This window comes from Elaeis guineensis, chromosome 1 (genome assembly GCF_000442705.2).
Source record: "Elaeis guineensis isolate ETL-2024a chromosome 1, EG11, whole genome shotgun sequence".
Taxonomy (NCBI): Eukaryota; Viridiplantae; Streptophyta; class Magnoliopsida; order Arecales; family Arecaceae; genus Elaeis; species Elaeis guineensis.
The window spans coordinates 177551156-177564845 of NC_025993.2; the positions used below are offsets into that span (position 1 = coordinate 177551156).

General features: G+C 39.9%; 1 protein-coding gene across 2 annotated transcripts; it reads left to right on the forward strand.

The window, feature by feature from the left end:
• Positions 1-377: 377 nt before the first annotated feature.
• LOC105032122 (uncharacterized) lies at positions 378-12664 on the forward strand. 2 transcript variants are annotated; one of them, XM_010906475.3, is made up of 3 exons: positions 378-622; positions 11800-11909; positions 12201-12664. In XM_010906475.3, the coding sequence occupies exons 1-3, from the start codon at positions 532-534 to the stop codon at positions 12486-12488; spliced, it is 489 nt and encodes a 162-aa protein (XP_010904777.1). In that variant the 5' UTR covers positions 378-531; the 3' UTR covers positions 12489-12664. The 2 variants fall into 2 exon arrangements, with proteins under 2 accessions (XP_010904777.1, XP_010904778.1); XM_010906476.4 differs by having other exon boundaries at positions 391-622; positions 11803-11909.
• Positions 12665-13690: the final 1026 nt, after the last annotated feature.

Below are 13690 nucleotides of genomic sequence, written 5' to 3' on the forward strand. Positions count from 1 at the left end.
TAATGTTTTAATATTAATCTAATAAATTTGAAAGAATTTTTTTCTCTTTTGTTATTTTTTTTATCAATTTTTTAAGAAAGTAAGGAGAAAAAAATTTCTTTCCAAAATTTTTTTTTCCATTGCTTAGTTAATGTCGAAAAAAATATTCAATAAGTATATTCAATCTTCGTACTGGGAAAAAAATTTTTGTTGATTATCTATGTTAAAGTTTTTTTTTAAATCTTCTATAATATGAAAAAACTTTTTATTTTTTTTTTTCAAATCCATTCATTAGATAACCTTTTTACCTTATTTTTTTAAAATAAAGGGTCCGCATAGGGTTTTTCTGTGGGGGCACGCGTACAATGTCCTGCGCGCGCACCCACAAAAAAACCCTAAAAGCCGCCCTAACCCGCCGCTTTCCTGCAAACAAAACCCTTCCGCCCAAACCCCCACCATCCTCCCCGCAAACCTTTCTACCATTCGGCCCCCATCCAAACCCCGAAACCCCGAGCGTCGTCGGCGTTTCCCCCTCTGCTGGATCACTCTGTCATGCGGCGTTACCACAGGCCGAGGATGCCCGCCGGAAAGGCAAAAGCGAAGCCCCATCGACGAAGCTCGCCGGCGGTGAGATGCGGCTCTGGTAACTTCTATCGCCCCATTCCTCTTTTTATTTCCCGATGGTTCTGGATCCTTACCCCTTTTTTTTTGTCGCCCCTATCCCTCTCTCCATTCTTTTAGGGGCTTCTCCGTTGTCATTCCCCACAACCTAAACCCTAATCCCAGCCCTAGCCGCGTCATGTCTTTTGGTCCCGAGACCCCATCGCCGGCTGTGACCGAAACCCTAACCCATTGCCGCCGCCGCCCTCCAAACCCGCAATCCCCACCCACACCGAACTTCAACCCACCGACTACCACCCACATTCCCCTGGCCCGAAGTCTCACCACCCGTCGCCCTCTCCTTCCTCTGTCGTCTCCACCCCGTAGGCCAAACCCTAACCCTAACCCTAAACCTGTTGACACACCAAACCCTAACCCTAACCCTAAATCTGCCGACACATTTTGGGAATCCAATTTGGAGCCCAAACCCGGACCGGACCAAATTTGGGAAAGTCTGGTTCGGCCAGAAGGCTGCCCTAACGCAGGTTCCCTGCCACCGAACCCTAATCATGGACCCAAACCCAACCCTGAGCCCGCAACGGACACAATCCCGGGCCTCGGGCTCAATGCAGCCACAACCCAACCCAGACCACCCTGTTATCTAACCCGATCAGGGGACCAAATCCTGACCGTTGGTGCTGGCTCAACCCTATTGGAAAAATAAAGGCTCAGCCCAACCATCTTCCTGAGCCCGGGCTACCTGATCTTGGCCCTGATGAGGGACCCAACCTGCATCCTGGACTCAGGCCAAACCCTATTGGGAAAGCAAGGCCTAGCCCAACCATGTAGGCTAACCCAACCTGAAAATCCGATTCAGGTTTCTGAATCGACTCAACCAAATCCAGCGCCCAATAAACCATCACCCGAAAACCCTAACCCACGTGGAAGTGGTTCTTCCACGCCCGACCCGTTACTTCGATTAGTGAAGTTCGAATCTGTTTACCCAAACATCCAAAAAAAATAATAATAATAAAATAGTGGTCGAGCGGCCGAAACTAGATCTGTCAATGGGTCGGGTTTGGATCGAAATCTGGATATCCAGATCCGATCTTAGTTACTGGTATCGGACTTGGATCCGAATACTCGACGGGTCTGGCTTTGAAGTACCAGACCCAGACCCTAATGGATCCCGGGTATCCGGATTTGGTTTCGGGACCTAACAAGCGGCGGATCTCAGCAGCTGAGGCGGTCTTGGTGTCGTGGTTTGACGAGCGGCAGAGAGGGAGAGGAAGCCAGGACGATGAAGGGCAGTGGCAAAGAGATCGGATCTCGGTGGAGGGCAACAGTTGAGGGGGAGAGGCGGCCCGGATGGCAGCGGAGATGATGCGAGGCAGAGGGAGGGGGCACGGAGTGGTGGAGCCGTGGAAGGCAACGACAGAGGGGGAGAGGCGGAGAGGAGATCGGATCTTAACGGAGAGGGAGAGGAAACAATGGATCTCCTCCCCCAATCGCCCAAAAAAGAAATGTAGTACTCTTCTTGAAAAAAAAAAAGAGAAAAACTACGAAAATGCTGGAGGAAGCATTACCGTCGATCTGGGTGTTGGTCCATGGGGTTGGCGACCCTCACAAGCTCTTCCGCTCTCCATCCCTTGTCCTGGATTGCCTCATCTCCTTCAACCTCCACAGCTATCGCTTCAGCGACGTCCCTTTCGAGAGTGTCGACTGGTCCGAGCCACTCGAAACCCTCCATGCCTTGTCGGATCCCGCCGTCGCCTCCGAGTCCGAGGTTGTGGAGGCGATCCACGCGCTAGAGGCCGATCCTGTAGTTGAGAAGCACCACCAGTTTAGCCAAAGCCAGTCGGACTCACGCCTGATGGTGGGGGAGGTGTCGGTGAATAGGGTTGTTCATAATTTGGTTTTAGATCGAAAATCGGCTCGAATCGAACCGAAAATTCGAACTGAAATCGAATTGAATATAGTTCGGTTCGGTTTTCGATTTTCATTTTCAAGAATTTCGATTTCGGTTCGGTTTAGTTCAATTCGGTTAAAAATCGAAAAATTTGAAAATTGAAGTTATAATTTAAATTTATATTATTTACATTGTTGAGAACTTGTTGGTTACATGGATGGATGATTGGATATTTAAATTTGGTCGTTTATTATAATTTGCTGTGATGTTTGATTGCTTGTTTGTATTATAGATGATGTGATTTTTGATATATTATATTTTATTTATTATCGATTTTTCATTTATCAATTATCAATGTATCATTCCTTGTCAATTGTTAATTTTTAATGTAAGAAATTATCAATCAACAAATTCAACAGATCCTGAATTTAATTAAATGTAATGTAACAAACTAACCATGAATCCACAATAATTATTTGAATATGTTGTATCGAAAATGGATAATTGAAAATAAAAAATTATAAAAAAATTGAATAATCGAACCGAATCGAAATTTTTTGTTCGATTTCTCTCTTATTTGGATCGGTTTTCGATTTTTATTTTTCTATTATTCGATTTTTGGATCGGACCGGGTCGGTTAAAATCGAATGAATAGCCCTATCGGTGAAGTTGGCCGTGAAGATGAAGTCGGCGAGCGACAAGTCGATGTTCGCACACTTGGAGGTCGAGGAGGCAAAGGTAGTCCCGCAGCCAGCGACGGTGAGGGCCGGAGAGAGGGAGAGGATCTCCTCTCTCCTCTGTCCACATCCTTGGTGTCGGGGTCCGACTGCCGACAAGCGAATCTCGCGGCGGAGAGGGAGAGGCAGGGCGTCCAGAGCAGGAGAGGGAGAGACTGAGAGAGGGAGGGAGACGGAGAGACAAAGAGAGGCTCTATCAGGTATTATATATATCTATATTATATTATTCGAATCCCAGATCTATCGAGTCTGGATATTAAATATCCAGACCTTACCTGTTTACATTATGGCTTATCGTGTTCGGATTCGGGTTCGGATCCAGGTAAATGGGTCCAATGCTCATACCAGATTCGGATCCGTCGGGTAAATATCCGTGGGTCTCGGGCTTGGACCCGGTCCATTGATAGCTCTAGCCAAAACTCAGCAACCATCTCGGCCACTATCACCCTTTCCCCTATCCTCAAGGTCGGCATGCCCGAACACTTGTTATCCTATCCTTTCTCTGAATGCCAACATGGGCGCCTGGTGCCTGCCAAAGCGTCGTCCATGCCGATCTTCGGGGATTGGAGACTGCTACATGCAGCAATCTCCCCACATTTAGATATATAGCGATCTCTCACCTTCATCGTGCATAATAATCCCACCTCCCATGTGATGCTGCGTGGAAGGAGGAAGGCTGCCAACGAATGCAGCAATCCCTTCCATAGTCCTGATGGGAAAACGGCTCGTAAATGCCATGTCGATTTGGACCGAACATACCTCTCCCTCAGATGATGAAGTACGGGGGAAGGATGGCGGCAGCAGACCTGCAGCAACCACCTGATACACACACACACATATATATATATATATGTGTGTGTGTGTGTATGTATGTATGTATATGTATGTATGTATATACATACATATACATATATATACATACATAAATATCAGTTATCACAAATTAGCATAAATCACAGGATGAAACAAGCTGACAGATATATTTTTTCTTGAATGTGCCAAAGAAATTACATGTCCGAAAATGTTTATGTCTGACTGGCAAGCAAACCAAAAGTGATCTATTTCAAATAGAATTATTTTAAAAGTGAAATCTTGTGCGCAAATTATGTATCTCTTGACGAATTAACATCCTACAAAGGTGTGTATTCAGGTGTTGATCCCTAGATAACACTAGCACAATACACAATAATTATGTATTTCTTGACAAATTAATATTCTGCAAAGATATGTATTGAGGTGTTGATCCCTAGAGAACACCAGCACAATACACAATAATCTAATCTTTGGCTTTGCAAGAGATCAAGGAACAACCAACATAGCAAAGATGAATAATTGGCTCAAAATCCTGCTAGATATGAGCCTCTCCACTTGTTTCTTTTCATAATAAATTTTGAACTATCCCCTTCTCACTTTAATTTAGGCCTTCTCCAAACGTAAATTAAAATATTTCATATTACATTTACTATGAGAAAGATAAAGTGTATTCCAATCATTCATTTAATCATTAATTTCACAAAGCCGTCACTCAATGATTCATGAGAAAATTAAAATTGCACGCAATATTTACATAAATTCTATCAAGTTTGTATCTTTTAAATGTGTTTTTGTAATGGATTGAAACCAAACTCCAACATGCTTATCAAGATAGCGATTCAGTTCTCAATACGAATTAACTGATCAAACGGGCATGCGAATTCGGGTTGATTGAATAAATTCCAAGAATTGAAAAGAAATAGTTAGGGGATCGATCTTACTGATGAGCGAAGGGTTGTATCCCGAGGGCTTGGACTTCGCGTTGGCAAGGTGCTGAGAGAGAGGTCCTTCCCTTTCAACCTCCTCTCATTCTTCTTCCTCTTTCAATCATTCTTCTCATAATTGGTGCTTGTTCTCCTCTCAAATCGATCCTCCCCCTCGTGGCTCTTCATCCTCTCTCTCTATGGAGAAAGGTGGGGCCTTGGGAGCTAGAAAAATTCTAGCTTTTCATCGATGGAATTTAGATTTCACTCGGCGTAGAAGGTCTTGTTTAGATCGGTTTGATTGGGTATATTTGTTTTGCCTTGGGTCGGGTCGAGTTAGATGCAGTTGCATCGGGTCTTCTCTAATCAAAATCCTTCGAACCCTTAAAAAAAATCTTTCTTCTATCAAGATTAAGCTCTCAAAACCTCAAGGGACCAACACACACCACTACATATCTCTCTCAAGTTCTCTCCTTCCCGACAAATCTCCTTTTCCCCACAGACCTCCCTCGGGTGCTCCACTTTCCCACGGATCTCCCTTGGGTGTTCTCCTTCCCATCTCTCTCAGATGCTCTCCTTACCCATAGATGTCCCAAAGAAAGAATGAAACAAACAAAAAAGGATGCAAAAAAAATGGAAAAACCACCCAATCTTCGTGCTCTCCATCTCCACGGATCTTCGAAAAAGAAAATAAAATTAAAAAAAATGGAGGAAAGAAAAGCTGCAATCTATGTGGGGAAGGGTCTTATCTTCTAATTTTTTGTCTTTCCTTTGCTTTCGTTGATTTTTTTTCCTATTATTTTTCATGGTTTTCTTTTGTTTTTTCTGTCTATAGGAGTTTCGATCGGGAGGGAGCGTGAAGCATTTTTTTCGTCCATAAGAGTCTCAATCGAGTGGGACTGCTTGGAGCGGCTGAACGGGGAAGCTTGGATAACGGTTAGGTTTTGTGTTGGATCTTTATATTTAAGAATTTAAAGGCAATTTTATCTAAATAATGCTAATTTAAAAAAATTATAAAAATATTGCTCTTTTCAAAATATTTGTTAAAATATTTGTGCTCCTATTATAGAACGATTTTATGTGCTGACTTGCTACAATTTACGCTATGTATGAGGAGTCGGCAACTAGTAAGTCATCCTAAAATATAATGACTCTATGAGTCATCTTATTATAAAGCGACCTATGGAGTCGTCCTATGATAGAGCAATTTTGTGCTTTTTCCAATCACAAGCTCCTGCGATCCAACCACCCCTATCGCCTTCCCCTCCTTTGCTCCCCCTCCTCTCGCCCTTCCTATCTTGATCAAGGAGGCCTCAGTGGCTTCCCTCAATGATCCGAAGGTGTGAGGACTCCATGAGAGAAGAAGAAGAGTAGCGTTGATTGTTAATATCAGTAGTGATGAAAAGGGGGGAAAGGAGGGGAGGATGAGAAAAGATTTCTTTACTGCCGCCTTTGCAATGCAATGAGAAAAGATTTATGTTTGGAGGGATCTTCTTAGCAAAATGAAAAGATATAGATGATTGAGAGGATTGCAGTTTCATCAGGCTTTTCTTGGCACTTATGGATAAAAAAATTAATTATTTTAAAAAATTGCATATGAGATATGAGAAAATATTTGATGTAAATAGTAAATATAGAAAGCAATGTTAAGATAAAATTCTGAAGACGTGGTTAGAATATGATCGCATGCAAGAAAGAAAAGCTTGTGCTGGGAGTTGCTCTATTTTAGAGCGACTTACTAATTGCTGACTCTACCTTCCATGGCATGAATGGTGGTGAGTCAGCACATGAAGTTATCCTATCACAAGGCGATTTTATTTTGAATAGTATTTTATTAAATATTTTGAAAAGAGCATTATTTTTGTAATTTTTTTAAAATTAGCATTACTTAGGCAAAATTATCTTTAAATTCTTAAATATAAAGATTCGACACAAAATCTAGTTGACATCCAAGCTTCCCTGTTCGGCCGCTCCAAGTAGTCCCACCCGATTGAGACTCTTATGGATGAAAAAAAAATGCTTCATGCTCCCTCCCGATCGAGACTCTTATAGACAGAAAAAACAAAGAAAAACTATGGGAAACAATAGAAAAAAAATCAACGAAAGCAAAGAAAAGACAAAAAATTAGAAGGTAAGATCCTTTCCCACATAGATTGCAGTTTTTTTCCTTCGTTTTCTTTTAATTTTATTTTCTTTTTCAGAGATTTGTGGAGAAGGAGAGCACTTAAGGAAGATTGGAGGGGTTTTTTCATTTTTTTTGCTTTTTTTTTTTGTTCGTTTCATTCTTTCTTTGGGATATCTGTGGGGAAGGAGAGCACCTGAGAGAGATAGGAAGGAGAACACCTAAGGGATATCTGTGGGAAAGTGGAGCACCCAAGGGAGGTTCGTGGGGAAGGGGAGATTTGTCGGGAAGGAAAGAACTTGAGAGAGATCTGTGGCGGTGTGTTGGTCCCTTGAGATTTTGAGAGCTTAATCTTGGTAGAAGAATGATTTTTTTTTAAGGGTTTGAAAGATTTTGATTAGACCCAACTCGATGTGATTGGGCCCGACCTGAGGCAAAACAGATATACCCAATTCGATCGGATCTAAACAGGCCCTTCTACGTCGAGTGAAATCTAAATTCAGTCAATGAAAAGTTAGTGTTTGTCTCGCTCCCAAGGCCTCGTCTTTCTTCATAAAGAGAGAGGATGAAGAGTCGCGAGGGGGAGGATCGATCTGAAAGGAAAACGAGCACTAATTATAAGAAGAATGATTGGAAGAGGAAGGAGAACGAGAGGAGGTTCGGAGGGAAGGGCCTCCCTCTCGATGCCTTCGCCAACGCGAAGTCCAAGCTCTTAGGATACAACCCTTTCGCTCATTAGTAAGATCAATCCTCTGACTATTTCTTTTCAATTCTTGAAGAGTTTATTCAATCAATCTGAATTCACATGTTCGTTTGATCTGTTATTTCGTATTGAGAATTGAATCGATATCTTGATGAGCTTTTGCTTCAAGCCGTTACGGGAATACATTTAAAAAGTACCAATTTGATAGAATTTATGTAAATATTGTGCGCTATTTTGGTTCTCTCAAGAATCATTTAGTGATGGCTTTGTGGAATTAATGATCAAATTAGTTGATTGGAATATAACTTTATCTTTCTAATGGTGTATGTAATGTGAAACTTTTGGATTTACGTTTGGAGAAGGCTAAATTAAAATGAGCAGGGGATGTTTAAATTTATTATGGACAGAAACAGATGGAGAGGCTCACATCTAATAGGATTTTGAGCCAATTACTCATCTTTGCTATGTTGGTTGTTCCTTTATCTCTTGCAAAGCCAAGTATTAAATTGTTGTGTATTGTGTTGGTGTTCTCTAGGGATCAACACCTCAATACATACTTTTGCAGAATATTAATTTGTCAAGAGGTACATAATTGTTGTGTATTGTGCTAGTGTTCTTTAGGGATCAACACTTGAATACACACCTTTGTAGGATGTTAATTTGTCAAGAGGTACATAATTTGCGCACAAAGTTTCATTTTTAAAATAATTCTATTTGAAGAAGGCCACTTTTGGTTTGCTTGTCCGGCATAAGCATTTTCGGACATGTAACTTCTTTGGCACATACAAGAAAAAATATATCTTTCAGCTTGTTTCATCCTGTGATTTATGTTAATTTGTGATAACTGATATTTATGACTAGCAAACAAGCAACAACCAAAAAATTGTGATTTAAGTTAAAAGTCGTCAAAAATGATATAATTGGTGAAAGATACCATTTTACTGTTAGAATGTGCACATGTTGCACAACATGTAAGAAATAAATGATGCATGTTTTACACAGTCATCCCACATTGAATCTGGTAGAAAATTTGTAGAGGGTAACATGGTTAATGTAAATACAAGGTTTAACTTTGTTGACAAATTCAAAATTCTGCAAAATTTTGGACCTCAAAAAGTTAAGAAAAGGCGCCTTTATACTTCTTGGATTGGTCTTATATCTCTTCTTTTGTACATGATCTAGAGTTGATTAGGTGACAAAGTAATAGAGTGGAGCCTCAAAATGTTGAAAACTTTGAGCTGAGGAGAGAATGGCTCCAAAATGTACTGGAAAAAAAATATTTTTTTTAACAGTTCAGCTATTTTTTTGACAGAAAAGCACTTGAGTCAGCATATGTATGATGATGCACACTATATTGTGTCAACCAGGCAGTGGTGCTCTATGTATCAGACAATATGATATGATATTATTTTGATACCCAAATCCTTGCATGGAGGATATTCTATGTGCATGTGGAACTTGAACTTTTTTCCTGGGTCTTTAGTGGGTTACTAGCTTATAACCCCATGCGATGCATGGGATGAAATTTTTTTAAAATAATATTTAATTTTATTAATCTATTTTTATATATCATGATAGTCAGATGATTTTTTTTTTTTGGATATTTGATCCAATCCGTTAAGCAATATCTTATAAGATTTGAAATAAATTTAGAATTTAAAATTAAAATTTATTCGGAAATAGGATTTTGGGCCTAAATCTTTCGAAAATATCAGTATATTGACATGATGAAGACTTGAACTTAGGATCTCATAAGATCACTTTGTTAATTGCGTGGTGCATATGAGCATTTCCATGGCTTCAAAATCACCTACTATTTCATCAAAATGGTGGCCAATTTAATTGGTTTGACTGCTTTGAGAGGGGAGGCATATTTGATTAGCTTAGAGGGCGGCCCTTTACCCGATAGAATGAACTCGCGGACAAACAGAACGTCAACAACACTAAAACAGAAGGGATTTTATTTTTAAATTGCAGATGGAAAAGAAAGGAAGAGATTTTTCGGCTCAAAAAAGAAAAAGATTTGATCTTTATAAGATTAGAAATCTCTCTGCAACATTCAAAGCATAACCTGAGGAAATACATGTAAAGAAGATGGCAAACTAAAGCCTTAACAGTTGTGGAAGCCAGTATAGGATGTGGGAGAGGAGCACCTTCGCCGTGACCCCAACCCAGAGAACCGAGATCATAGCCATTAGCCTTGGAATCTAAGCCTACCATCGTCCTCCTAACCACCCAATCGCCCACGCAGAAGGCCTTCTCCCTTCGCCGCGACCAACCGCTCTGCAGAAATCGGTGGTCATCTCCCTCATCCCCCTATCCCCACCAGAAACCCAACGCCCAAAAAAAATCTTGAAGAAATCTCTTCAAGAGAGAAGACGAGTGGGATTGAGACCAAAGGGAGAAGAAGCGAGGGATCGGAGGAAGGAGAGAATGAGGGGGGGAAATGGAGGTGCTGGTTTTGGGGGGCGGGGAACGACAGGGAAGGGGCAACGATATGGGGGAGCATTAAATTCTTATTTCCATGGGTTTCTCTCCCACTTTTTCCAAAATACGTGTCAAATGGAGACATGCTTTGAAATGCCTCCATATACATATGTGATTCTATATATATATATATATATATATATATATATATATATATATATATATATGCATGCATGATGGACTGAAATATCATTAAAACTGCAAAACTGCTGAGGATCTTGAATAGAATCACATATGGACTTCATAACTAAAGCCTAGCCAGATAGTTATATTTGAAAAAAGGGACTATTTTATGAATTTTTCGCTTATCTGGACTTCATTTGTCTGGGCACTAAAAATAGATAATATGCTATTTCAAAGCATTTCGATGGACATGAATTATATCTGCATTTGCCTTCTATCATTGGGATTAGTAATCTAGCCTACCACGGTTCTTGTCCATGTTCAGCTTTGTATTTGTAACAGATTGGGTGTATTTTTTTAAAAAAATCAAAAGCATACGGTTTGCAAAAGGACTGTTGTTTATTAAATTTCAGTGACTAAAATAATAGATAATAGAATAAAAGATTAAAAGAAAGCAGCAAGGCAATTGGGCGAGAATGTGAGGAATGGGATTACTACCATAAGATTGTAATCACCTTATTATGTGTGGCTGATGTGCCTGTACATAATTCTAAGGGACGAGCCAAGATGAGATGTTACTTATCCATGTGCATGTCCTTATCGTGACAAAATAACCCTTCGATATGCTAGATGAAGGATGGATATTGGAAAGATAAATGAAAATATTCTGGCTTGTAGACAAAAAAAAAATTCCATACATTGTTGTTGCTATGCTTAATTTAAAAACATCAGTTGTGTTGAGATAAGCATGACTGATATGAAAGGTCTGGGTTGTGCCAACTGTGGTGGAGTGACATTTTACAGTCCAAAAATGCATTACAGTGACTTAATAAATTAAAAAGGAATAAATACAACAACCTTAGCTGCTTTGAGCTAAAAAGTACTAAATGTCAACAGTTGCTGTTGGCTGAAGGATTTGAAGTTGGCTGAAGCATCATGAGTACTGTCAAATGAGCGATGTATGGGTGCATGTCTGCTTGTAGGAGTATTGACCAAGGGGATATCCTCTATCAACTGCTATTGTTTACATATTAAGAAAGCACATTATGCGCATGGGTTGAGAGCAATAGAAAAACCATTATAAGAGGGTTTTCTTGAAGTTTCGGTTCACTTGGTTGATTTTCAAAGGGTCTTTGTTTAATCTTTATCATTTCAAAGACCTGTTAGTGACTTTGATGGTTGCAAACATAGAGGAGAGAAGAGAGGGGTTGGGTTTGGCTTAGTTTGAGCCTTTACCGATGACCATCTTTCATGGTAACCTGATGATACTTTGCTTGTGTGAATATACAATATGTCTTCTTATGTGATTATATTTTTTTGTTTGAGTACTTCAAAAGTAACTGAAATTTTAACTGGATTTCTCATGTTGTGACTGATGATGATTGTGTGTTTTCATGGTCCAGAAGAGCAAAAGTTGTTCTATAGAGATGCCAAATATGTGAGCAAGTATAAGAAGTTGCGAAAGCAGCAAAACCAGGAAGGTGACATTCTTCCAACAGGTTCAGAACATGAGGTTTGCTTTTTCCCGTCTCTCTATAATTGCTGATCTTGATGTGCATGGAACTGAAAGCAAGAGAGATGATATGCAATCTTAAAGCAAATTAAAATTAGTATACCGTTATGCTGACTTGTTCCTGATCCTCATCTTACGTATCTGAACTCTTCTGTTTACTTCTTATCTAAATTTAGAAGCTTCTGTAAATTTATGAAACCATCTGGTTCTGTATCTTAGTGCGGCTCACTTCAGTGTTTCTTTTTTAACTTGACATCAAGATTTATGGAGAATTTTGGATTGCTTTTGCAGGTTGGGAATGATAAGGAAAATATTCCAAAGCCAAGCAGGAATAAGAAGAAGAAAAATAGTTTACAGAGCTTGAGAGAGGAGTATGAGAAGAAGCGTGCAGAAGATGAGAAGGCAAGGATGGAGAGAGAAGCCATCATTCAAGCAAAGAAGGAAGAAAGAGCGAAGGCTGAAGCTAGAAGGAAGTCTCTGAGGGAGAAAATGCTTAAGAAGACCAGATCTGGTCAACCTGTTATGAAATACAGAATTGAGCATCTTTTAGAAGGTTTAATCGAAAGTTCTAAAAAGTAGATGGGACATGTGAAAGTTCTTGTAAACGATTGTTTCTTAACTAGTTTTGACCATAGGTATTATGTTTCTTGCCCTTCTTAAACCAGTAGCTTGTTACTGGGCAGTTGGAGTTTGACCAGAATGCGTATACCATACCATCAGCTGTGGGTCTTTAAGAATGGATCCTCTGTTTCATATTCCTTTTTTATTATTGTCGACGCCACAAACAGTAGAAAAACTAAACGCAGTGGGAAATGGGAGAGTTCAAGTCTTTTAATTTTATGAACCGGACATGGGGAGTAATGTTTTACCCTCTCCACTTATCTTTAAGTTGACAAGATTGTTTGATAGGACACTCATGTGACTTGATGGGGTGATTTTGCGGTATGGCCGTGGCAGTCCCATCAAATGAAGCCATGCCTTCTTCCTTATGTTCTTATTTTATAGCCAAAGTTAGCATCAGTGACTCCAATTATAGCTCGACGGTATTCAGCACTAGCATTGAAGATATTTCTTCCTTGTAGAATAATTAATGAAGTCTGAATGGATCCTTCCAATAATTTGGATGTCAAGAGGTGCATATTGATCAGTCTTATACTGTGGTGCTGTGGACTGTAGTAATAGTTTAATGTTGGGTGATCAATGAGACAATTAAGAATCTTTGGTAACATTGAATGCTACTAAACAGGTCCTCATTTGATGGGCGTGTTGGTTGGCCTATATGCTTAAAGCAATTTCCTGGTACCTCATGGAGGGCACAAAGCATGTGGTCTTCCATACGCAGCCAAAGACTTTAGGTTGATCTCTCTGGCAGTTTGTGCAATCCCAAGTTATTAAATGCAGTGGCTTAAAAATGCCAGCCATCCAGGACAGGATGCAGTCTTAAAATTTGAAGAAGCAAATCATTTTAAGCACCAGATGTACGTAAATCCGATTAATCAGCGCTGTGCTCCTGATATGCGAACCTTATTTTTTTCATACAATGAACAGTTATTTTTTTTAGTGAGTGTTTAGTTGCAGGAAGCGAGGGTCTGGAATGGGAATAGATGATTCAAATCTCAGAATTTTGATTGTGAATCAAATACTTTGGGAGATAGGATGGTTCAGATTTTTCTTCAAATCCATTCCAAATACCTTCTTAGTATTTTTTTTAGATTGAAACGAAAAATTTTGAAATTTGATGCAAGCTTCTTGCCGATGGAAACCAAAAATAGTTGGTTTCT

Bases quoted from the DNA above. Each gene is read 5' to 3' on its own strand.
- LOC105032122 (XM_010906475.3), top strand. From the start codon at position 532: ATGCGGCGTTACCACAGGCCGAGGATGCCCGCCGGAAAGGCAAAAGCG. The intron at 623-11,799 runs GTAACTTCTATC...TTCATGGTCCAG, and splicing joins GGCGGTGAGATGCGGCTCTG to AAGAGCAAAAGTTGTTCTAT. The intron at 11,910-12,200 runs GTTTGCTTTTTC...TTGCTTTTGCAG, and splicing joins CAACAGGTTCAGAACATGAG to GTTGGGAATGATAAGGAAAA.